Source organism: Hyperoodon ampullatus (assembly GCF_949752795.1).
Source record: "Hyperoodon ampullatus genome assembly, contig: scaffold_453, whole genome shotgun sequence".
Taxonomy (NCBI): domain Eukaryota; kingdom Metazoa; phylum Chordata; class Mammalia; order Artiodactyla; family Ziphiidae; genus Hyperoodon; species Hyperoodon ampullatus.
Window position 1 is genome coordinate 59,489 of NW_027640906.1, and position 23,889 is coordinate 83,377.

A 23,889-nucleotide genomic window follows, 5' to 3' on the forward strand; every position below is an offset into this window, starting at 1 on the left:
CTGCCATCCAAGAAGACGACATGCTTTCAGCACCACCCCCCCCGTATGGGAACGTTCACAGCTGGATGAACAGCGAGAGGGTCCGCATGTGTGGGATCAGCGACGACAGGTAAATGCGCGTGTCCGGCTGAGGCCTGGGGAGAGCGTGGGTCCTTCCCCAGGGCTCCTGAGCAGAGCCTCCCCCTTCATGTCCTCACAGCCGGAGTGGGCCCTAAGGGGGTAGGGGGGAGATCTCCTGCCTAGCTGGTGGCCCTTGATTTACAGTTTTAACAGGCAACCTGGCTCAGCGAAGCATTGCCGCCCTTTAAGAGGTTAGCCCCTAAAACGGCCTTTCAGTGCACTCTCGTCCTTAATTTATTATTTCATATTTACGAAGGAGAATTAATCCCAGTCTATATGCTGCTTTAACTCTAAATGTCAGGAGTGTGGGCCCAGGTGGATCGGCCTTCGATGTGCTTTTAAAACAAATAGTTTGCTCAGTAATAAATGGGACGATAGCCACCCTTCACACCATTGAAGCCCAGGGTTTCTCTGCGTCCTCCGCCACCTGTTAAGCGAGGCCACTGGCTCCTGGTTTCAGTCACCCGGCAGCTCTGTTATGCTTCCTCATCAGTAATTTTGGAGTGCGGGGTAGAGGCAGCTAAGCAGTAGATAATTGAAGCTGCTCTTCCGGGTAATGATGAAACTTCTCTCTGCCGCTTGTCAGTGATTTTATCCTGGGGATTTGGAAGTTGGCACCAAGCACTTTCATTATCGATGCTCTCTGATAACAAGTTCCAGGGGCAGCCGCAAGCAGCCTGGCACAGATGTGCGGCATCCCCTGGAGCAGCTGACATTTGTACGATATTAGTGTGTTATCCCCCATCATTTTGATAGAGGCAGTCAAATATGGCTTCATTATCACCATGGAAACCAGTTTCATAGGACATGGTACCTAACTTTGTTTGGGGAAAAGTTTTGAAAGACTGTCCTCACGGGTAACACAGAAGTGATTGATGTAGCCAGCTCGCAGACTCCAGCCTTGAGGTCCCCACTTTGGCTTTGGACATTGTATTACTTCATTCCTGTCCTCAGGTAGAGCTTATAAGGGTCTGCTAGGACAGCAGAGCCCGGACTGTCCTGCCCGGCCTCTCTGGAGAAAAAATTGTGAGGGTGACGTGGTTGTGCAGAATTTCTGCCTTACCCACCTCGAGGACGTAGCATCTGTGATTTCACATCCCTGTTGCCCTGCCTTTCCTTTGTTTTTCCCAGTCCCGTTGAATCACCATTCGGGGACAACTTTCAATATGGGCCATTGGGGAGGATTTTTTTTTTTTTTAAGGGCAGTTGGAAAAACGGAGTTATTAGAAACTGGTCTATTCTGGGGCAATCTATGAAAGATGGATTAAGTGAGGAATGCTTTCATGAAGTTGGTGTGTCCTTCTAAATAGGAAAATTCCTGTAAACGAAGGTGACACTTCAAAGGCCAGACTGGAACTAAGGGAAGAAAATCCCTTGAATCACAACGTGGTAAGAGATGAATGGCTTCTGTTGATGTGCTGAGTATCAGTGATCTGTAATCAATCGTGCATTCATTTGCATACCATTAAAGGGCCTTTTGGGGGCGGGGCGGGGTGTTTCAGGGCAGGGCTGAGTAGAAAGCCTAGGCCGCAGGAGGAAGCCTCACCCAATTTCTTCCTGGCTCGCTTTCTTGGCTGTGCTCGCCATTTACGTCCTCGTCCCCTGGTGACTGGTGGGATACGTGCCGCCTTTTCTTCGATAAGCTACGTGCCACATCAGTGCTCCCAGCTGGATAAATGTGTAGCCTCCAAGTAGACCCTTAGGGTTTACCTTCCCAGTAAAATATGAAACAGAGCTGTCTTCAGATACCAGGGAGAGGAAGTCAAAAGACACAACTGCAGTTTGACCCGTGGCCTCTGTATTGATTTAGAAATGAGACGGCTCAAGTCCTTCATTCCTTGCTGTCCCCTGAAGATTGGTTTTTGTTATGTTAAAGAACGCCTCCCCGCTCCAGCTCCATCCGGGAAAAACGCAGTGCACATCGCCCCGCCCCAACCTGACTGGGGCCTGGGGAGGGTGAGTCCGAGTTCTGTACCCCACGAGGGTGGTTCTGAGAGCAGTGGAGTTGGTATCACCTCAGTTGCAGCAAAGAATTTTTGCTGAGAAGGTGGATCTTCCAGAGTTAATAGATGACTGAATTAATGCAGGGGCCTCAAGTCTAAAGGGACCAACGTTTTCCGTGCTTTGAGGATACTAGTTGGACAAAGGTGAGGCGGCAGGCAGAGGAGGGTTCTGGATAAGCGAGGAGGGGGCCAAAGACCTTGTGAATCCTTTATTTTTTAACCGTTTCGGCTCAGATGTTGAGGCTGATGTCCTATTGAGCTAGTCGGCGGTTTCTCTTTGGGATGGGCTGCTTTGAAGGCATGTCCTCGGTAATACCCATATTCTTCTTCTGCGAAGGTGGACGCGACCACGGCCCATCGGATCGATGGGCTGGCAGCGCTGAGCCTGGACCGCACGCACCGGCCTGATCGGGAAGGGCTGCGTGTCCCCGGAAACATCGTCTATTCTAGCTCGTGTGGACTGGGCTCAGAGAAAGGGCGGGAGGCTGCCACAACCATAGGTGGTCTGGGGTTTTCTTCCAAAAGAAACCCAGAGATGCAGTTCAAACCGAATACACCCGAGACGGTGGAGGCCTCCGCTGTCTCCGGAAAACCCCCAAATGGCTTCAGTGCTATATACAAAACACCACCCGGAATACAAAAAAGTGCTGTCCCCACGGCAGAAACACTGGGCTTGGACAGACCTGCCAGCGACAAACAGAGCCCGCTCAACATCAATGGTGCTAGTTACCTGCGGCTGCCCTGGGTCAATCCCTACATGGAGGGGGCCATGCCAGCCATCTACCCTTTCGTCGACTCGCCAAAGAAGTATTCCCTGAACACGTACAAGGCCTTGCTACCTCAGCAGTCCTACGGCATGGCCCAGCCGCTGTATTCTCCGGTCTGTACCAATGGGGAGCGATTTCTCTACCTGCCGCCACCTCACCACATCAGTCCCCACATCCCATCATCCCTGGCCTCGCCCACGAGACTCTCAACGCCTTCGGCCTCACCAGCCATCCCGCCTCTGGTCCACTGCGCAGACAAAAGCCTGCCCTGGAAGATGGGCGTCCGTCCTGGGAACCCGGTCGATTCCCGCTCGTATCCCCACATCCAGAGCAGTAAGCAGCCTAGGGTGCCCTCGGCCAAGGCGGTCCCCAGCGGCCTGCCGGGGGACACGGCTCTCCTGTTGCCCGCCTCGCCTCGGCCTTCACCCCGCGTCCACCTGCCCTCCCAGCCCGCTGCGGACACCTACTCCGAGTTCCATAAGCACTGTGCCAGGATCTCCACCTCACCCTCGGTCACCCTGTCGAAGCCATACATGACGGTCAGCAGCGAGTTCCCCGTGGCCAGGCTCTGCAGCAGCAAGTATCCAAAGGCTCCCGAAGGAGCCGAAAGCACCCAGCCAGCTCCCAGGCACACCCGGAAAACAGCAGGTGAAGACAGAAAAGATGGCAGCTCACCTCCTCTCTTGGAGAAGCAGACGGTTACCAAAGACGTCACCGATAAGCCACTAGACTTGTCCTCTAAAGTGGTGGATGTAGATGCTTCCAAAGCTGACCACATGAAAAAGATGGCTCCCACCGTCCTGGTTCACAGCAGAGCTGGAAGCGGCCTAGTGCTCTCCGGAAGTGAGATTCTGAAAGAAACTCTATCTCCTCCAGGAAATGGCTGTGCTATCTATAGATCTGAGATCATTAGCACGGCTCCCTCGTCCTGGGTGGTGCCCGGGCCAAGTCCTAACGAAGAGAACAATGGCAAAGACCTGCCGCTGAAAAACAAGGCCTTGGACTGGGCCATCCCGCAGCAGCGCAGTTCTTCGCGTCCCCGCATGGGTGCCGCCGACGCCGTGGTCACTAAGGTTTCGGGGTCGGTGTCGAGCGCCGGCCGCCCAGCTTCTGCGTCGCCGGCCCCAAATGCCACCGCCGAGGGCAGCGAGACCAGCAGGAGCTCCGTGGATACCACGCCATCCGTCATCCAGCACGTGGGCCAGCCCCCGACCACACCTGCCAAGCACAGCGGCGGCACCGGCAGCAAGGGCGCCAAAGCCAGCAACCCAGAGCCGAGCTTCAAAGCGAATGAGAATGGCCTCCCGCCGAGTTCAGTATTTCTCTCACCAAACGAGGCGTTCAGGTCCCCACCAATCCCCTACCCCAGGAGTTACCAGCCTTACCCAGCACCCGAGGGCATTGCCATAAGTCCCCTCTCCTTACACGGCAAAGGCCCTGTCTACCGTCACCCGGTGTTGTTGGCCAATGGCAGTCTCTTTCCTGGGCACCTCGCCCCAAAGCCGGGACTGCCCTACGGGCTACCCACGGGCAGGCCGGAGTTTGTGACCTACCAGGACGCGTTGGGGTTGGGCATGGTGCATCCCATGTTGATACCTCACACGCCCATCGAGATCACTAAAGAGGAGAAACCGGAGAGGAGGTACCGGTCCCACGAGAGGATCCAAGCCTCCGGAACCGGTTTTCTGAGATGCTGGAAGCCGGCAGCACCAAGTTACATCCAGAAGTCCCCGCGGACAAGAACCTAAAGCCCAGCCCCAGCTGAAATCAAAGGAAGACCGTCGTCAAGAGTGACAAGCTTGTCTATGTAGACCTCCTCCGGGAAGAGCCAGATGCGAAAACCGACGCTAACGTGTCCAAACCCGGCTTCACAGCTGAGAGTGTCAGCAGAGTGCCGAGCCCACCAAGCCCCCGCCTGACCCGGCTCTACAGCCACACCGTAATTTCATTGCCCTGAGAGAGGAGTTGGGGCGCATCAGTGACTTCCACGAAGCCTATACTTTCAAACAGGCTCCGGGCCAGCCAGTCTCCGGCTTAAACAAGGAGAATGTTCCAGCGGTAACCAACAAGGAGAACCTGGCGACGCCGGTCTCGACTCCATTCCTGGAGCCGACCCTGGGGAGCGACGGCTCTGCGGTCGCTTTCGGGAAAACCCAAGAGGATCCCAAACCATTTTGCGTGGGCAGTGCCCCACCGAGTGTGGACGTCACCCCCACCTACACCAAAGACGGAGCTGACGAGGCAGGATCAACCGATGGCAAAGTTCTGAACCCGAAGCCATCTAAGCTGGCAAAGAGAATCGCAAACTCCGCTGGTTACGTGGGTGACCGGTTCAAGTGTGTCGCTACCGGACTGTACGCAGACTCCAGTCAGCTCGGCCGGGAGCAGCGGGCATTGCAGGTGAGCGCCCCCCACCCGAATTTCAGGAGCCTGACCAGTTGTCAGGTTTTTTTAATGTGTGAAGAGGAGGGGGCCGGGGGTATGATAGGGCAGGACACCGGGCTGATTTGGTTAATGAAGCTTAGGATAATTTAAATGTTTGAAATGTGTCCAGTAAGGGGACGTAAGTGGATACTTTAAGTTATTCTGTAGATTTTAAGCGAACTCCACTCGAATGCTGATAACGGAAGTTTTAATTATTGCGAAGGATGTCTAAAAGACTGCATGACATTTACCTATCAATCGCTTTGATTTCTCTGCCGTTACTGTACGTTAACAAATATACCTAAAAGCGCTGCTTAGAATGCCTTACGTGATACTTGGTGGAGGTGTGTAGCGGCCGCCTGTCTGTGAGATTCGTGCAATTTTTTTTCCCACCAAACAAACAAAAAAAACAAAGCAAACCTTGCTTAAAGGGATAGAGTATGTATTTAACTTGCTAGTGAATGATAGATGTTGTATAGGAATTTCCTTAAGATATTTTACTTTTAATTAAAAGACAAATAAAGCCAAATTGTTTTGCAATGTTAAGAAAAAAATTGGTTTATGCATATAAAAATGGATGAAGTTATCTAAATGATGCATTGAGTGCCCATTTTAATTACATAGATGGAAGGATTACAAGAGGACAGTATTTTATGTCTACCCGCTGCTTACTGTGAGGTCAGTTGTTCAAATTTTTATTACTAGAATCTTCCATAAACCTTTCGAGTTAAATTTCATTTCCAAATATACAAAGGGAAGTTTGTGGGCCATGGTCGTCTTTATTCATTGTGCATTTGTTTTCTTTTCTGTTGTGTTTTTGTTTCGCTTTCTTTTTTTTTTTTTTTTTTTTTTTGCGGTACGCGGGCCTCTCACTGTTGTGGCCTCTCCCGTTGCGGAGCACAGGCTCCAGATGCACAGGCTCAGCGGCCATGGCTCACGGGCCTAGCCGCTCCGCGGCATGTGGGATCTTCCCGGACCGGGGCACGAACCCGTGTCCTCTGCATCGACAGGCGGACTCTCAACCACTGTGCCACCAGGGAAGCCCTGTTTCGCTTTCTTTGCGTTGTGTTTTTGTTTTGTTTTATTTACCTTCGAAAGAGAATGTCTGTCTCTATGCCACGGTGTATGTATGGCTATACATACACACCACATATATCTCTACATACATATGGCTTTACGAAGAAAGAGTGTGTGACTAGTTACACATAGACACTCTTACATTTTTATCGTTCAATTTTAAAATATCTCAGTTGTATCATAAATTGTGGTTGGTTTTGGGCAAACTTTTCTTTGAAGATACTTTCCTTTAAGGTAAGGGCAGTGAAATAGCTTTGGTGGTAAGGTGTGTCTTTTTTCCATCTCTGTTCTCTTTCTAGCGTGCAGTGATGCGCTTCTCAGAGGTGGAGATGAAAGAGCGAGAAGGTGGCCACCCCACGACCAAAGACTCCGAGGTGCGCAAATTCAGCCCCGCTGACTGGGAAAGGCTGAAAGGAAGTCAGGACAAAAAGCCAAAGTCGGTCGCCCCGGAGGAGGCCATTGCCGACCAGAACGACAGTGAGACATGTAAGTGAACCCAGGCGGCTCGCGTGTGGTACCACGTCGGTGGGAACTGGGCGGTTCCGCTCCCAGTGCCGAGGGAGGTGAGAGGAAACAGTACGCTTCCGACGGCCCAGCGTCTGGGTGCTGGCTGTTCGGAGAACGGGCTGCTCTGGCCATCCTTCCCAGCTGTGGATTGCAAGGCTGGTTGTCCTTTTGAGCGTTGCGGCATCCAGGAGTGAAGCACCTATGAAATGTTGTTTCCTGGCACGCATCTCCTTTTTCCGGAGAAATGCTAGTCCTGTAGTTAGTAATAGTCTGATACAGTAGAGCAGAGGAATGGCAGTGCAAGACCTCCAGCGTAGCAGGTATGTGTTCTGTTTTGTAGCAGGTACGGATACGGGTTTTTGGTAGCAGTGGAATGACACTTGCAGCCAGAGCCAGACCCTCCAGAGTGACAGTCTCCTCTGGGAGGGAGTGGAGAGTACTCGGATTCTCCCTCCAAAGGCAGAGGTTTCGTTAAAATGAGATGAGGGCTGATGAAGGCACCAGAGAGATGAGCATAATTATTTTCTGTGGCAGGCTTGTTTGCAGTCATTAGGAGTTGACAGCACGCTCCAAGGGCGTGGGATAAACGAGGGCGTTCTTCCTACCAGACGGGGTGTATTATGTTTTGGAGGCCAAATTGGAGAGAAAGCTAGTGTTTGCCTCGAGTCACACTCTGCGGTCCCATCAGCTGCTCCCCCACTGGGGTTGACTTCGGGCTTTGCCCTCGAGACTTCCTGGGCTAATGAGATGTGTTGGCAGCAAGTGGAGGTCTTTCTCCCGCTTTCTTCAGTGTGCGTCCTTGTAGCCTGCAGCCTGCTCCGGACCCCAGAAACCTCACCGGTGATGGTGAGTGAGGGCACCTAGGTGAACGTCGAGGACAGGGTGGGCGTGAAATCCTCCTGAGACGGGACAGTTGGGGGTGGTGGGCACGTTTGGGAGGCCCAGGCCCTTGGACCCAGTCGTAGGGTCGGCGTTCGCCCGCACGCTTAGGTCGTGGGTGCCTGATGCAGTTCGGGAAAATTGTGGTCAGCAACAGCGTGTGCATCTCTCTGCTGCTTGGAGCACTGCCCTCCCCCAGCTCATCTTTGGGGTCAGACAAAGGCCTGTGGCCAGGGTTCTGGGTAAGCCACACCGGGACCGGTTTGTCCTACGTGGCTCCCGTAGAAGGGGATTTCTGGGGCTAGTCAGTGGCGGCCTTCCCCGAGGGATGGGGCTCTTGATGTGCCTGGAGTAGACGATTCCGAGCTCCTCCCCCTCGGGATTGGAGTGAAAAACGGAGGGTCCAGGCCACCCTGGAGTGAAGCAGCAAGAAGGCCTCCCTCCTTGCCTGTGCTCACAGCGGACACGCAGCCCTTAGCCTCCTGAGTGGCCTCATAACTCAGCTCCTGGGGAAGTTTCTCAGAGAGATGTGATGAAAGCGGGCAAGGCCCAGTTCACGGGGACGCACTTTTCTGAGGAGGGGATCTGCCTGTTGTGGGTGGACGGTGAGGGAGGCTGGAGGAAGGGAGCGGGCAGTTAACCGGCCTCGAGTCTTCTCGCCCTTTTCTCCAGCAACGTGGCGAAACCCAGGGTGGCCGCTGCCCTTCACGTCTCAGTGGCCTCACCCGCCCTTCTTCCCAGAGACGTTTGTGTGCGTCCTTCCCAGTCTTTCCTGCTGTGCGTGGAGACGAGAACTCGGTGTGGCTGATGGGGAGCAGGGCCTGAGCCCCAGATGATTCCGAAAGCCCCCTCCCCCCACCGCCTGCCTCCCATCTCAGACCGACCGACGGGTCTCTTCCTGGAGCACCCGGGACATGGCCCAGTGAGCCATGAATCGCCACCATGGGAGGGCAGGAGAAGGGTTGGGGAAGTTGAGGGGCTCCGTTTGAAAGGTTGGGGCAATGGAGGTGGGTTCCCCATCCACCCTCTGTCTTGTAGAGACGTGGGGTTTGTAAATAGCTGGTCAGGAAAGGTGACCTGAAGGGGCCACTGTTCTTACTGCGGCCTCCACATCCAAGGCACAGCAGGTGTTCATTCCATTCAGCTGGATATGAATGGGCCTTCTTGTTCTTGGGCCATGATGTCTTGAGCTGATATGGGCTCAGGTCCTTCTCATGGGTGTCGGTGTGGCCGAGAGCCGAGCTGTGAGCACATGGGAGCTGGGGCGGGGATTTGGGCCGGGCAGGGGTCACAGAGAGGGTCCAGGACGCCTTCAAGATGCCTTCCCCCTTCTGAGGCAGCCCCTACCCATGGAGGGACCAGGAGATTCCAAGGTGGTGGGTGCTGTTTGCGTGGCCCTGGTTGTCCTGGTGCGGGTGCATCTTGTTGCTAGGGGCTTGTTTAAAAAAAGGAATTAACTTGAAAACACAGTGGCCGAGATACTCATTTATTCTTTATGATCACATGGGTGGCTGAGTGAAATTTTTATTTTGGAAGTTGACCAAACGAGTTTGGAGGTTCCTCAGACTTGGAAGTTCATCACTAGGAACCCTCAGTGGCATTTGAAGATGGGGTGGGGCAAGGAGGCATTGGTCCCTTCCTTCTCAAACTTGGAGTAACCATCTCCCTTGCCAACCACTTGGCTGGGACAGGCCTAGGACTTGCTCAGTGGCAGTGCCTGGCCAGGAGCTGGAGGAAGCCTCAGTCGAGGGGCTTCATGAAACTTCTTTGCTCAGGGAACTTCTCTTCCAGCTGAGCACCTGCACGTTTGTAAACTACTTTGGAACAGAGATCCCCTGCACTCCTTGTGTAGCGGGTGTAACTTTTAACAAGGTTAGCCCTGACTGGAGGTGCTATAGTTAAGCTACAGAGAAGGGGATTTTAATCCTGGGGAGCCTTCCAGCAACTCAGAACCCTCTCACCTTGTTTAGGCCTCACTGGGCATGGCTCAACAGTGGTGAGGGTGCTTTGCTGCCACAGTGACTTGTAAATGTTGCTGTGGTGATGCTTCTGTGAGGTGATGCTATGGTACAACCATAATGAATTTGGGATATAGGTGCTGTGAGTCATAGGACCATGCTGCAGGGACCACGTTCACATCTTGCTTAGACTGAGTGACCAAGGGCACATGGCTTCCCACTTTTAGAAGGGCCAAAAGTAGCAATGATGGCAAAGCCTGATGGTTAGGATCCCCGTGTATCTATTTATCTCCCCATCTCTTCTGCCCTCAAGGGTAATCCTCCTGTGGGTCGTGGTTAGAACAGTCTTTGAGAAGCTCCAAGTGACACGGAGCCTCTACCCCATAGCTGGTGGCCATGGGCATCTTGGGCAGTCGGGGTGGGTGTCCTTCAGGGTTATTACTGGCCTGGGTAAGGTCACACTAGCGTAAGGTCTTGGGGGGCCTTAGCTGAGGGGAATTGAGATCTTTGCCCTAAAAGGCTCCGGGGTTGGGGGAAGGGTGGATGGACCTAGTTTGGAAAAAGAAACTTTCAAATTGGACATGGGGGTTCTTAAGGTAGCCCTTCCATTCCTCCATGGATCCCCTCCCACGGAGCTTTTAGGGAAGGCTGATTGGACCAGAGAAGTCCAATGGTGTAACCAGCAGGGCTCACCTCTTAAAATTTCCTACATTTCAGGCCTGAGATTCAGGCTGGTCTGAAAGTCTTGGCATCTTTTGGTTAAAGGGATTTTTCCAGCCTTTCTCTGTGCTGAGCCCGGCCCGTGATTATGAAGCCCACCCTGGAGGGAGGCTAGCAGTAACATTCCCACTTTACAAGTGAAGGGGGCCGAATTGTAAAGCGGCGCCATTCCTGCCCGAGTGTTTAAGAGGGTCACAGAGCAGCCAGAGTGAGAGTTGCAGCACGCCGTCTTCACCGGGCCTGCGGTAGCCTGGGCTGCATCACCTGTAAGCACAGGCCAGGAGTTTGGGGTTTCTCCTGCTGCCATGGCAGGAGACCCTCGCGGTTGGGGTGATTCCACCATTCCGGCAAGAGTAGATGGGGACCTGTCCCAGCTTGGGATACCCTTGGAGAAAAGCTAAGTGTGTTCCACCATTGAGAACACAGGTCAGGCTAGCCCAGGCCAGGGTGAGGTTCATCCCCACAACTGGCTGCCATTAAATGCTGGGAATGCCCCCAAGAGAGGCTGATCAGGGGACCAGCCGGCTGGGCAGAAGCGGGAGTGATACTTGAAGTGGTCTAGGGAGAGGAGGAGGAATGCGAGCAGCATGTGAGGGGTGTGTCCATGATTTCATCTAGAAAAACGGGCTGTGGGAGCTTAGCTCAGGTGTTAACGAAATACCAAACTCATACACCCACCCCCACCCCCGGCCGGTGATGGACACAGGGTCATCTTCGGGGAACTCTTTAACAGCACAGTGATCATTATGGAATTATTTGTGTGTTAGAAAGAATGTGACTAGCAAAGCAGTTGAACTGTTTCTTTGGCTAGAGCAAAAGTGAGGAGTGATGTTAGGCTGGGGTGATTGGAGGAAAAGCCCCAAGTGGATGCTAGATTGAGCAGAGGGGGCAGGAGAGACACAGGCGGAGCTGGGGTGTGAGCAGTTCAGCCCTGCCCGCCGCCCCCCAACCCCACCCCAATGAAGGGGGTTGGAGTCTTGTCTTTGAAATGTCCTTAGATGCTTGTTGCCTGGGAAGGAAGGCGTGGAGACGTGCCAGGTGGGTGACTGGTGTCACTGAGGGCCTTCTTCCTAGACAGGAAATAGGAGCAGCCTCTCGATGGCAGTGAAATGCTTTTCCCCCCACGGGTGTGGAAAGAGGACAGACAGACTTGTAGCAATCTGGTTGAGTTCTTTGAAATTGCCCTTGACCCTTGTGTGTGCACCAGGAAGCATTTCCTTTCCCTTTGCCAGGCTCCTCTTGCCTTGGTCTCCCCAGCTTCCCAGCCTCCCACCATTCTTTCCCTACCCTTGTTCTTCACCCTCGCCCCTGCTGACCCAAGTGAACATTGGTGCCATGTCTGTGTAGATGGCAGTTGGGGGCTATTTGGTCTCTTGATGACATCAGCCTTTTTTGTTGACTAGCAGCTGTTTCCATAGTCATTTGTAGCTCCGCCCTGATTGGTTGGATCTTACTGTGAGGTCACTCACCCCCCCTTTAAAAGTAAGCCACCTTGGAGAGTTAAGCAGTTAGGCAGTTATCTCACATGCCTGTAGAGGGATGGTGTAGATGCCTCACCTTGACCCTTGAAGGATGGATTGTGAGTGGGCTACACGCCTCATCTTCTGCTTTCTTTGCTGGTTGTGTTCAGCTGTCCTTCCTTTGGGACGTCTTTCTGAGGGTTTTGTGCTTCCAGCGTGTGAGGCCCCTGGTCTCCAAAGGGGGGTGGTCTGTTGGTAGCAGTTTGCCTTGGGCATGGGGGTCCTGCCTGCTCCTGGTGACCTTTGTTCCCTCCTTTCCGGGTTGTCTCCCCTCCCCTAGGGGAGTGCTATGATGGAAGCAAACCTGACCCCTTCGAAGCCCCAGAAGACAGTGATCTTCCTGAGGACATGGACACGGAGCCCCCCAGAGAGTCTCCCGCCGACCAGGCGGCCCCGGACGCGTCACGCAGCCCCACCCTCCGGCTGAACAGAAAGCGCAAGGTGTCTGGCGATAGGAACCACACTGAGACCACTGTGCTCCCGGAGGACTCTCTGCTGAAAGCCAAGCGGAGACGGGTCTCCAAAGGTGAGCTCGGTTTCGCTTCGGGACCGCAGGGCACCCTACGGAAGTCCTGGAGCGGAGCAGTGGAAAGTTCCAGTCCCACCCTGGAGCCCTGGGGGGAGCCACTCACACCTCCCCACCCCCCACCCCCCACCCCCGCAAAGCCAGGTGCCGGGGCTGGAGCCCAAAGGTGGCCAAAGGCAAATAGGCCCCCTCCCGAGACTTGGTGACAAGTTCCAGCCAACACAGTGACCACACCCCTCCCCTCCCCCACCCCTGTTAGTGATGTGTAAGAGAGTTCGTTCCCCGCCCCGGGGGGCTTCTTCATTAATTTGTAGTTATTTCTCCGTTAGCTGACTGGCCTGAGAGGGAAATGACAAACAGTTCCTCTAACCGCTTAGAAGAGCCACATTATAGTGAGCTGACCAACCTGAGGTGTGCATTGAATTAACAGGGCTCCATCCCAGAAAGCAGCGCCGCTTGCTGCACCTTAGAGAACGGCGGGAGCAGAGAGCAAACCTGGCCGGCAGGGCAGGAAGGAAGTGACCCAGGCGGTTCAGCCTGCGGTCACCCCCCAGGGCAATAGCATCTCCGAAGAGAAACCTGGCAGGAAAAGGGCAGAGGCCAAAAGCAACAGAAGCTGGTTGGAGGAGTCCCTTAAATGCAGTGACAATGAACAAGGTACGCACGGGGCGGGGGGCGCTCCTGGAGGGTGGATCACCCGCCCTCTGTGGGAAACGGCCCTGGAGGGGACCTGAGCGCCATCCAAGTTGACAAGAGTAGTGTGTGGCGAGCGGGGAGTTTTCTTCATGAGGTCCTTTCAGCCTGCACACTTCCTTATGGAATGGACAATGAGGCGGGAGCTCGACTTCCTGGGCTGTTCCTCATCACCCAGCCCGCGGCTGGGCAGGAAGGGAAGTCTTGGGTGACCCCGGGCGCTTGTCAGTGCCCTCATTCCAGCCTCAGGCTGTCCCCAGTCGCCCTGTCCCGAGCACCCAGGCCCCCCACGGGTGGGGACGGGAGCGCACGAAGGGCTGGCTTCTGCCCTGTCTTGCGGCCCTCTGAAGCGACTTGCCATTTGGCGTTTCGTGGGTTAGCCTATTTGCCGGTTGATGTGGGATAATTAAAATATTAGTGCTTTGAAAACATAATTGGTATATCTTTAAAAACTGAAGCTGCTCCAACGATCAGTGCTAACAATGGGCTTTTCTTTCCTCACCGGCTACAACTGTGTAACGCCCGCTTCTTCTCCCCCTGACAGATGTGCTGTGCATGGACGAAGAAATGGATCGGCAGCCTTCGCCCCTGCCGCAGAAATACACGGACAACAGCGAGAAACCATCCAGGAAGCGACCGTGCAAAACCAAGCATTTGATCCCTCAGGAGCCCAGGCGGGGCTTGCCGCTGCCAGGGGACTCCTACGTGGACAATGCGGATGGCAAGGTACGTCTTGCCCCTGGCTCTCCCCCGCCCCCCGGGCCTGTGCAGGCACATGCCGCCTGCCTACTTCTCTGCTTCTGGGGACAAAGCTTTCCTTTTCCTGAACCCCTCCCCCGAAAACGTCACTGCCCCTTCCTAGGGGACCTGTCTCCTGGGTGGTGGTGAAGTTTCCAGCGAGTAAAAATGCAGCCCCTTCCTCGCGCCCCCCCTCCCTCAGACAGAGAGGAGGAAAAGTGCTTTCCTCCACTCAGGAGCGGCCTGAGCCCAGTTCCGACTATGATCTTTCGCCGGCCAAGCAGGACCAGAAGCCCTTGGACCGTTTGAAGCAATTGTTACCATCTTCCCAGGCCTCGCAGCGGACATGCTCAAGCTCCCCTCCAGAGACCACCCAGTCCCGCCCGATGCCACCAGAAGCGCGGAGACTTATTGTCAATAAGAACGCGGGCGAGACCCTCCTACAGCAGGCCTCCCGGCTTGGCTACGAGGTGAGCATCCTTGTGGGTGCCCCGGATCAGGATCCGCCGGCTGCTGCTCCTTGGGTGGGGGACACACTGGCTGGGGATGGGGTTGGGTCTCAGAGCCCAGCCCCCTCCACGTGGCGGGCTGGGCTGGGTGTTCCAGCAGGGTGTTTGCGTTGGCCCTGCTCACACTGCGGGCTCTTTGGTGGCTTGTTCAGTCGTGGTGTGAAAAGAAAGGCAGGCCTCTCTGATGTTCCGTTCCCGTTCAGGCAGGTAGGCTGCTTCGGCCAGCCCGGCTCACTTATCTCTGATATAAAATCTGACCTTACCCAGGGCTTGGCGACCAGGGGAATTTTAATGAGCCCTTTTGGATTCTGACTAGCAAGAAGGAGAGTAGTTATTAGCTCTACTAACTTGTGCTGTTTGGGGCAGAGTGATGCCCCTGTGGGGTAGCGGGTGGGAAGTGTCTGTGCAGAGTAGGGGTGGGAGTGGGGCAGACCTGAGCAGTCTCTTTCTGAGAGGGCGCGGGAGCCGAGGGCTGATGGGCAGGGAGCAGCGGTTGAGCCTTGCCCAAAACTCCCTGTCCACACTGCTGTATCCCAAGCCAGCACGGCTGATGACAGTGATAGCCTCTATTGCTAGAGCAACATAGAAAGATAGCTGATGTCTGCCTAAGCCCGTGTGATCTGTAGTAACTCCTTTCACCCTTTTAACATCTTCACTTGGGAGTAACGAGTACTAGCCCACTCTCGGATGAGGAAACTGAGCCTCAGAGGGGTTAGCTGATACCCGTACAGGTAGCAATCCAGAAGTGCTCCACAGCCCACTATGCTCCTCAGCAAGACTGGCTCACACTGGAATTGCCCTTTTTACAGTTCAAAACCTCTGTGAGACAGATGACTCTCTCTGCCCTGTGCAGTTCCCCCACCATACTTGTCAGTAGCAATTGTGATGTAATAGCCCACAGGGCAAAGGCATTTTTCTGTGCTGGCATCAGCCCTCTGGGAGTTGAATGGTGACAGTAAAACGCGGTGCAGCAGGCTGAGCGTGGAGGTGTGGCTGAGCACTGGGGTGGCAGGACCCAGGCTGGCCCGGAGCCCTGGCGCCCACACCCTCAGCCAGCTCTGTGCCCCTGTCCCCCGTCTCCTGTCGTGTCCCCCCACCCCGGTCCATAGTGCCGTGAGCCCTTGGAAGTGTGCCTGCCTTGGCCCTAAGGCATGACTGTGGGTGGGAAGTTGGAAGCACTAGGGCTATGCTTAGTTTGGGGGTGTTTTTGTTGCTGTTGTTGTGGGTTGAATGTGCTGTTGTTTATATCTACACGTCTCTTGGAGACCTCTCCATTAGCTAGAGAGCACTTTCTGGGAGTTAGCGCAGTTACTTGCAGGTGAAGTCCAAGGAGCACCCAGTTGGTTTCCCAAGAGCTGAGAGCGGGCGCCTAGGAGGACAGAGCAGATGTTGCACATAGTGTTGAGCTAGACCCCCCGTGGTTGAGAAGATAGTCTCCTTGCTTCCAGCAAACGCTGGAGGTGGGGGGGAGACCCCTAACCCCAACTTTTGGGTTAGGGTTGAGAAAGTAGACTCCCGCTTCCAGCAAATGCTGGAGATGGGGGGACGGGGTGCTGCTGCACCCGCCGTGGAGGGCGGGGCTCCGAGCCCCACCTGTGAACTTGGCATCATTTCCAGCAGCCTCCCTTTGGGACCAGAGACGTCAAAAGACCCTCGTTGGTCCTCTAAGACAGTTTCCATTTTGGTTTGGTGGCACTGAGGCCTGGACCAAGGGGCACTTGATCCATACTTTTTTAGGCTACCTGGCCTTTGATTGCACAGGAAGCCTTGGGAATGTTTAGGGTCGGATTTGTTTTTTTCTTCAAATGTAAATTTCAATATGTAGATTCCACAGATCACCAGTGATGATGCTGAACATTGTGACAAGTAGATGAACGCTTTCAACTTTGAATCCAACTTTCTGGGATTTGTCTGGGCAGAATTTTAAATGTTGGGACGATGGCCCAGTTGGGAGATGCGGCAGCTTAAACCTTTTAAAATTGAAGGACAGTTTGCTTAACCAGATAAGGGTGTGGTTTGGGAGGGTTTTCCTGAAGTTTTGTCTTCAGCATTCTTGGTTATTTTCTTCTGCTTAGCCAAAGATACCATGTGCAGTATAAAGGCTGTCTGAGCTTTATGTCATGATAATCTGGTTCTGGAAGTTTAGAAACACACTCTGGCTTCAGATCCGCGTTAAATAGATCACTTGCGTGGTCAAAGACCTCAAACCTTTCCCTCCTGGGAAAAAGGCTTCTATTTCTTAGGCTAAAACGCCAGTGTGCAACCACATGCTTGTGCCTTTAGCGGTGATGGTTAAATTTTCTATGAATTGAATAAGTCATGTTTTTTAAAAAGTTAATGAGGCATTTAATTAACTAACAACGGCGGGCTTATGGCCTTTATGGTTACATTTTGCGGGTAATGGCATTCGGCTTATAGCCGCTGAACAGAGAGCTGTCCGACAAAAGCAGTTTGACTTTGCTCGGGAATGGCTGGGCTGCCCTTCAGACACTCCCGTTTATTTCTAGCGGAGAAAATAAACCAAGGAATGTGTTGCGTCGACAGACTCGCCCCGCCTCTTCACCTTTCAGTTAGAGAAAGTGTTGGTGGCGATGGTTGCCATCCATTTAGAGGCCTTCACCCTCCTAGCTAGGAGAGTGTAGTTAGCCCACTTGACCCCCAACAGAGAAGGCCTGTGGGATGCTCGTCACAGCTGGATTGCATCCCTCTAACTGGGGGGCCCTCTTGGGCCTTTTGAATCTTCCCAGCTGACCAGGTACCAAAGACCTGAGTTATAGGTCTAGTACTTCATGTAAATTGAACTTGGGGTTTAATATCTCTGGGCCTCAGTTTGCAAGTGTTGAATGAGGATAGTACTGCCTTCCTTTCCTGCTATCTCCTGGGTTCCTATGGGTGACAGAAGACGTCCTCATCTGGGGAAATGAGAAGCACTGTGTAAATAGTGGGATCAACGTGGTTGAGTTAGGACAGCTTGTGGCAAAAAGTCTGACCTGGCCATGGGGCTACTGCTGCCTTTGCTGCCATCTTCCAGGAGAAGAGAGTTGACTTACCCATCAGCTTGGACGGCCTTTCATTTCTAGGTACCCTTGAATCTGCCCTAGTAGTGATGAAGGTTTCCAGGTGAAGGCCATGATTGTCACAGCAAATAAACCCTGGGTTGAGTAAATTGATGTGTGCACAGCAGTTGGTGGCGTTCAGACCTGATCCCAGAGCCACGTGACAGGGCCTCTCCCTGGCTGGGGCACACAACTCATTAGCTTGCAGCCGTCCACTCAAGTCTGGCTAGTGAGGGCCTGCTAAAAGAGCAGCAGCTTCATGCGGTATCCTGGATACCAGGGCTCGGGGCAGGTGGCCTGGGAGCCCAGAGGATTGTGGGCTTTCTGGCAGGTTGGGATGTAAACGGAGAAACGCATTCGTGGGTGTGCCTTTTCTCTTCCTCCTCTTGTTTTGGAAGGGAGCTGCTGCAGTGACCTGAAGTAACAGGGCACCGATGGCCAGGTTTACCAGCATGCCCCATTGGGTTCACGTGGTAAGCAAATGGAACATTCTAGTTCGCTCCCAAGTGAGTGGTCACCTTTGATTGGCGTGTCCTCCAAAGGGCATAAAAGGTTTTACAGAACCCATCTCGCACTTATGGGCGGCTAGAATGACCCCCGTTTTAGGTTTAACAGATGAGTTACCTGAGAGATGTCACAAGGAGGCCTGTTCTGACCCCATCCCATCCCCCCTTACCCTGCAGACCATGTTTTAGGCCACATGCACGTTCTGCCTACTCCCAGCTCTCAGAACCTGACGGCTCTCTGCTGGGCACGACTTACCCAGTATAAACAGTATAACGTGTTTTCTGGTGGCAAATGCTTTCGATGTGTCTGAAAACTTTCTTAAGGTAATAAAACATTGAATAAATTCCTGCTCTGCTTACTGAGAGTGGTTCATATTAATATTTTAACAAGCCAAAGAAATAAGGTTAATAACAGTGATTCTAATGCACAGTGTTGACACAGAACATCTCCGGGGGCGGGGGTGAACGTTTTATTTGATTCTTGAAATGTGGAGGTTGCAGCCTGTGGTGTATCAGGTTCCTGTCATTAACTTGGGGCAGAATCAGTCTAAAATTTTCATATTTACTCGAGAGGGTGGAGTGAGGCAAAATAGAGGGTGGGGTTATTGGAGGCATTTTGTGTCATTCCTCGAGGATGGAGGGAGAGAGCTTCTCTTTAACTCCACTTAACGTACAGACAAGAGCATCTGAGGCCCAGGGTCTGATTTGGGGTCTTAACAAGGGGTGCGAGGATGTAGCTGACCTGGGTGTCCCTGCTTCTCTAAGCTGGGGAATGTTCTCTGGCTGATTTAAGCTCTCTTTAAGTGTTGGTCATCCATACTTTTATCTAAACTTGTGTTATCGTCCACTGCCACTGACTGAACAGACCCATCAAGTGAGAATGGTCTGTGCTTGGCAATGTGTCATCTAAGATGTTAGCAGCCGTGACACCTCTGTACTGGTCATGTCGGCCCCTGGGCTGAGGGCTTTCATCGCTATCCGAATCGCTATCCGAATGCGTCCTCTCAGCAGCCCTGTGGAAGCTTGGAGAAGTTCAAGGGTAACTTGCCCATGGCCAGGCCACTGGTGCAGCAGAGCCTTAGACAACACTGTCTGCATCTCCAAGCCCTTCTCACGCACTCTCGCCCCCCACCAGGATGCCTGCCGCCTGCCCGCGCCATGGTGGGCTTTTGGCCCCAAGGATGTATGCCTTTGAAAGTGGGCACCGCCAAGCTATGGGGAGGTCACGCTTACAAGGTTCACTGTATGGTGTCTGATGGTATCTCCTCTCCTCTCCTCTCCTCTCCCCATAGGAAGTGGTCTTGTACTGCCTGGAGAACAAGATTTGTGATGTGAACCACCGCGACAACGCGGGTTACTGTGCCCTGCACGAGGCTTGTGCAAGAGGTCGGCTCAACATCGTACGACACCTCCTTGAATATGGCGCCAATGTCAACTGCAGTGCCCAGGATGGAACCGGGTCAGTGGCGGTCTTGCTCTTGGCCTGGCCCTGCTGGGGCATAGGCAGTGGTTCTCAGGGTGTGCGGGGAACCCCAGAAGGAAAGATGGAGAGTGAGTGCCTTGTAAGCACACTGATGGCGGAGTCCTCTAGAATGGAATCGGACAGATCTTTCTGGCAAATTTACATAGAACTTTAAAACTCTGTGACGCTCTTATGGACAGAAGTCCCTGAAAATGTTGAGCCTGCATGAATAATCAGGGGTGTTCTCTTTTAAGACCCTGGACTCTTCACCAGCGTCTGTTGAATCTCAATCTTGAACATATATGTGAGTTGAAAGTTGCAGGAGTACAGACAGGTCCAGTGGCAACTGGCTTGATAGGACCTGCCGTGTCCACCCACATCCCCGGGCCTGGCCCCCACTCTGTCCTTGACCTCGGTTTATTGGCCAGAGGCCCAGGTCTGAGTCAGCCCAAGCATCTTCCCGGTTGTACCTGGGATGCCACCACGAGGCAGGGCACTGGGGCTTTCCTGACAGTCATAAAATTAGCAAAACCGTAAGGTATTTGGTGGTTCATGGTTTCCAAATAGCATCCTTTCTGGATGGGACTGCGGACAGTGTTCCTGACCCCAGCGGACACGGGCAGGAGGACTCTGTATCCTCCTGAGAACTCGCCCTGCCTGTCGACTGCTTCTGGGCGAGAGGGTTGATCACGCATCTCCAAGTTGGTTTCAGGAGAGGTTCCGCTTTGCCCCTAGTTTCTTTTACAAACTGCACTTTTTGGGTTTTGTTTGTAATGGTGTAACAATGGCTTGTCGTATCTGCTTCCGTGGTGCTGGGGTTCTTCCCCCCACCCCGCCGTACGTTACCTTCTTACAGTCTGTCACTATTTAAGTTCATTGGAAACGTTTTCATCGTGGCCTGAGTTCCTCCTTGGGCCATGCATTAAGAGAGATGTGCATTGAAGAATTAGGCCTGAGATGGTCCTTTCACCTGTCCCGTAAAGGGTTATGTGTTGAAATAACAGAGTAATTTGTCGCAGCGACCGTACACTCACCTCCTCGGTGAAATAGCGCGCCTCTGAGGCTTGGCCGCACACGCTCGATTTTGCCCCGTGTCCTTAGAAGCAAGCGTCGCGTGCACGGGTGTAATCCCCCGCACCTCTCCTAGGCCTCTCCACGATGCTGTCAAGAATGATCATCTCGAAATTGTCCGCTTGCTCCTCTCCTACGGTGCTGATCCTACCCTGGCTACATACTCAGGTAGAACCATCAAGAAAGTGAACCACAGCGAACTTCTGGAGAAGTTTTTAACAGGTACAGCAGAGGTCAAGACACGGTCTTGTTCAAGCATCTAGACGGTGACTTCACAGCCTTTCACCTGGGTTCCCCCTACCCCCACCCCCCGTTTACTCTAAGTGACCCTTTACTGGGAAAAGCGGCCCAACGTTAGTCTGTCAAAGAAGAGATACATACTTTGAGTTTTGCGAGGTGGGGGGCTGGAAAACTCTTAGCTAGCCGGGCTAGCTTTTGTTTGGCAGGCTGGGGCGGTGAGGCGGGCAGTCCCTCAGGAAGGCGGGTGGACGCGTGGGGAGGTTTCAGTCAGATACCTGGAGGCGTGTGCAGTGGGACTTATCAGGAGGTGACACCAGCCCCAGCGTGAGATGTTCCCGAACTCCAGCAGCATTTGCCTCTTACCAGCAGGCGTTATCTTGTTTCTCTCTCTCTCTCTCTCTCCCCCTCTCTCTCCAGACTGTTTAAATAACCTGCAGGTTCCTGACGACGGTAGCCCCGGTTGCTCTTCGGAGTTCTCTGGCAGCTGTGTGTGTGGTGAGCAGCCTTGTTCGTTTCAGTTGGGCTTGTGGGGGTGGGGGTGGTGCTGTGAGCAGGACTTGCTTGGGAAAGAATTTTTCCAGGGTCCTTTTTGGCGAACAGCTGGAATCTTGCTCCAGCTTACTGACCTCTCTCTTGTTTGCCCCCCCGTTTAGAACCAGATGATGAAAGTGGTTACGATGTTTTAGCAAATCCCCCAGGACCGGAGGACCAGGATGGCAGCAACGAGGCCTATGGTGACCTATTGGAATCTGAATTTTCCGAAGACCCCCTTTTGCCGTGTTATAACGTCCAGGTGTCCGTCGCTGAGGGGTGAGCGTGGCCAGCGTGTGGTCGAGAGCCAGCCCAGCTGCTCTGTGGGGTGGCAGGAGTTAGAAGTCCCCTTCAGCAGATGAGGGTGGATGGGTTGGGGGGTGAGTGAATTCCTCACCAAGTGTCCACCGACCTCACATAATGCAGTGGAACTTTTCCAGAAAAGTTTGGGGGGTGGGAGGGCTCCCCAGCCAACTGCCCTCATTGGAACACACCCCTAGAGCCCAAAGGACACGGGAGTCAGCGACTGCAATTGCACAGTTTCAGTCAGTAAACTCTTGGGGAAGGGATCCTCCCCAAACGGCTACCATAGGGGCCTTCCAAGGCGCGTGAGGTCCACGGGACGATACTGATGTGTACCCTCTTCTCGTATAAGATTAGAGAAAGCCGTATGTGGCACCTGGCATCTTATGTGTCTTCAGATTTGCTTAGATCGAGTCTTGTCCCCACGGTCGGGCCACTGTGCCCCATGACCAACCCTTCGGAGTGAACACATCAGGAGAGCTTGCTCTGCTGTGTGTTGACCCCAGTGCTTAAGGAGTAGCATCCTCCTTGGACTCTGAGGCTGGGAACGTGTCTGCCTTTGTGGTGACATTGTATTCGGGATAGAGATCATAAAGCGTGGCAGGGTACCAGGAAGGATTGTACCACCTCCCTTCTCGAAAAAGCCTCACTCCCGGCAGCATTGAGGGGCGGGTTGGAGGTGTGGGAAAGGAAAGGAAAGCCAGGTGACCTCGAGTGTTTCTCATCCTCTCTCCGTGAGGGCCGGAGGAGAGGAGAGGTCAAAGAGGTGTTTGCCATCTCCCTTGGGTTGGCATACAGACTGGTTTTCCCCAGTGACTAGAACGGGGTGCACTTACTTGGAGAGGGGTGACCTGAGTTGTGACCAGAGCCAAGGCAGCACTGGGGTGGCCTGCAACGAGGCTCGTTCAGGGGCGCTGCTCCTGCTTTTGTCTAAGTTGGCTGATCCGCCCTAGGTGGGCTCTTAACACATGCACATGAGTCCAGAGTTCCCCCGCTAGAAGTAGATCTTCCGGGCTTCCCTGGTGGCACAGTGGTTAAGGATCCGCCTGCCAGTTCAGGGGACACAGGTTCAAGCCCTGGTCCGGGAAGATCCCACATGCCACGGAGCAACTAAGCCCGTGCGCCACAGCTACTGAGCCTGCGCTCTAGAGCCCGCGAGCCACAACTAGAGAAAGCCTGTGCGCCGCAACAGGCCCAGCGCAGCCGAAAATAAATAAATAAATAAAATTTAAAAAAAAAAAAAGAAGAAGTAGATCTTCTAAGGACAGTGAGAAGTGGGGTGGGGGTGGGGTAATCAAAGTGGAAGTGGCAGGCCCTTTCACCGCCAGGAGACGGGTAGTTCATAGTTGGGAGCGCCTCTAATTTTGCCGGAAACTCAAACCACTGTCCTTTCTCTGGTGTAGGCCTCGTAACTGGCTGTTGCTCTCAGACCTGCTCAAGAAACTGCAAATGTCCTCCTGCATATTCCGCTGCAATTTCCCAAATGTGGAAATTGTCACCATCGCGGAGGCCGAGTTCTGCCGGCAAGTGTCAGCAAGTCTCTTATTCTCTTGCCCCAAAGACCTGGAGTCCTGTAATCCAGAAAGTAAGGAGCTCTTAGATCTGGTGGAGTTCACGAACGAGCTTCAGACTCTGCTGGGCTCATCCGTGGAGTGAATCCTCCCCAGAGACCTGGACTCAGACGACGACTGGTGAGCTCGCTGGGGCCCGCCGTGTACAGTGTGTCATGGTGTTAATCCTTGTGCATATGTGTCCTAATACGACTAATTCTGTAAAGAAAGGACACTATGAGACACGACTCCAGTCGGAAGGACTTCAAAACATGTTTTTTTCTTTTTAAAATTTTAAGTCAGTTTTTATGAAGTTGTTAATAAAGTTTCTTTACTTTTCAATGTACACATGCTTTGGAATATGTTTGTTTTTACTCGGAACAATTGTTTCTTTTCTTTTTTAAGGAGAAAAAAAAAAGGCAAAGGAGCTCCACACTTTGACTTAATTTCATACAAAGCTCCGACGACAGAGGCCATAACTGTTGAGAGTTGCTTTTGGGGCAAATTAAACCAGTAAAATTTTAAACTCTTCCTCCATATTAAAGGGATTGAATAAATTGGCCACTTTGGTGCACCTGTGTCCTGCGAATTGTCCAGTTGGAGATGGAGGTTTAGAAAGTGAGTTTCAGTCTTGTTTAAGTCTCTTCCCATCAGACTGGTCTCGTGATTTCCTACACACCATGTTACTTCCTGTCTACCTTTCCTTGGTGGTGTTCATGCCTGGATTGT

The 23,889-nt window shown here is 53.2% G+C and overlaps 1 protein-coding gene and 1 pseudogene across 2 annotated transcripts in view; both read left to right on the forward strand.

The window, feature by feature from the left end:
- On the forward strand, positions 1 to 23,506 carry LOC307070011 (BCL-6 corepressor-like). The gene is given in 20 exon segments (XM_079728631.1): positions 1 to 109; positions 1,431 to 1,509; positions 2,461 to 4,543; positions 4,546 to 4,652; positions 4,656 to 4,773; positions 4,776 to 5,290; positions 5,939 to 5,992; positions 6,691 to 6,877; positions 12,256 to 12,501; positions 12,831 to 12,908; positions 12,911 to 12,976; positions 12,979 to 13,158; positions 13,669 to 13,723; positions 13,725 to 13,924; positions 14,152 to 14,402; positions 19,296 to 19,462; positions 20,613 to 20,758; positions 21,194 to 21,271; positions 21,430 to 21,586; positions 23,014 to 23,506. Coding segments are annotated over 20 exon segments (5,109 nt in total). The 5' UTR covers positions 1 to 20; the 3' UTR covers positions 23,267 to 23,506.
- The window catches only part of LOC307070007 (centrosomal protein of 78 kDa-like), a 27,731-nt pseudogene continuing 27,199 nt past the window's right edge, over positions 23,358 to 23,889 (forward strand). Inside the window, exons 1-2 of the transcript in view lie at positions 23,358 to 23,381; positions 23,706 to 23,778. The product of the transcript in view is annotated as a centrosomal protein of 78 kDa-like (transcript). The remainder of the gene's footprint in view (positions 23,382 to 23,705; positions 23,779 to 23,889) is intronic.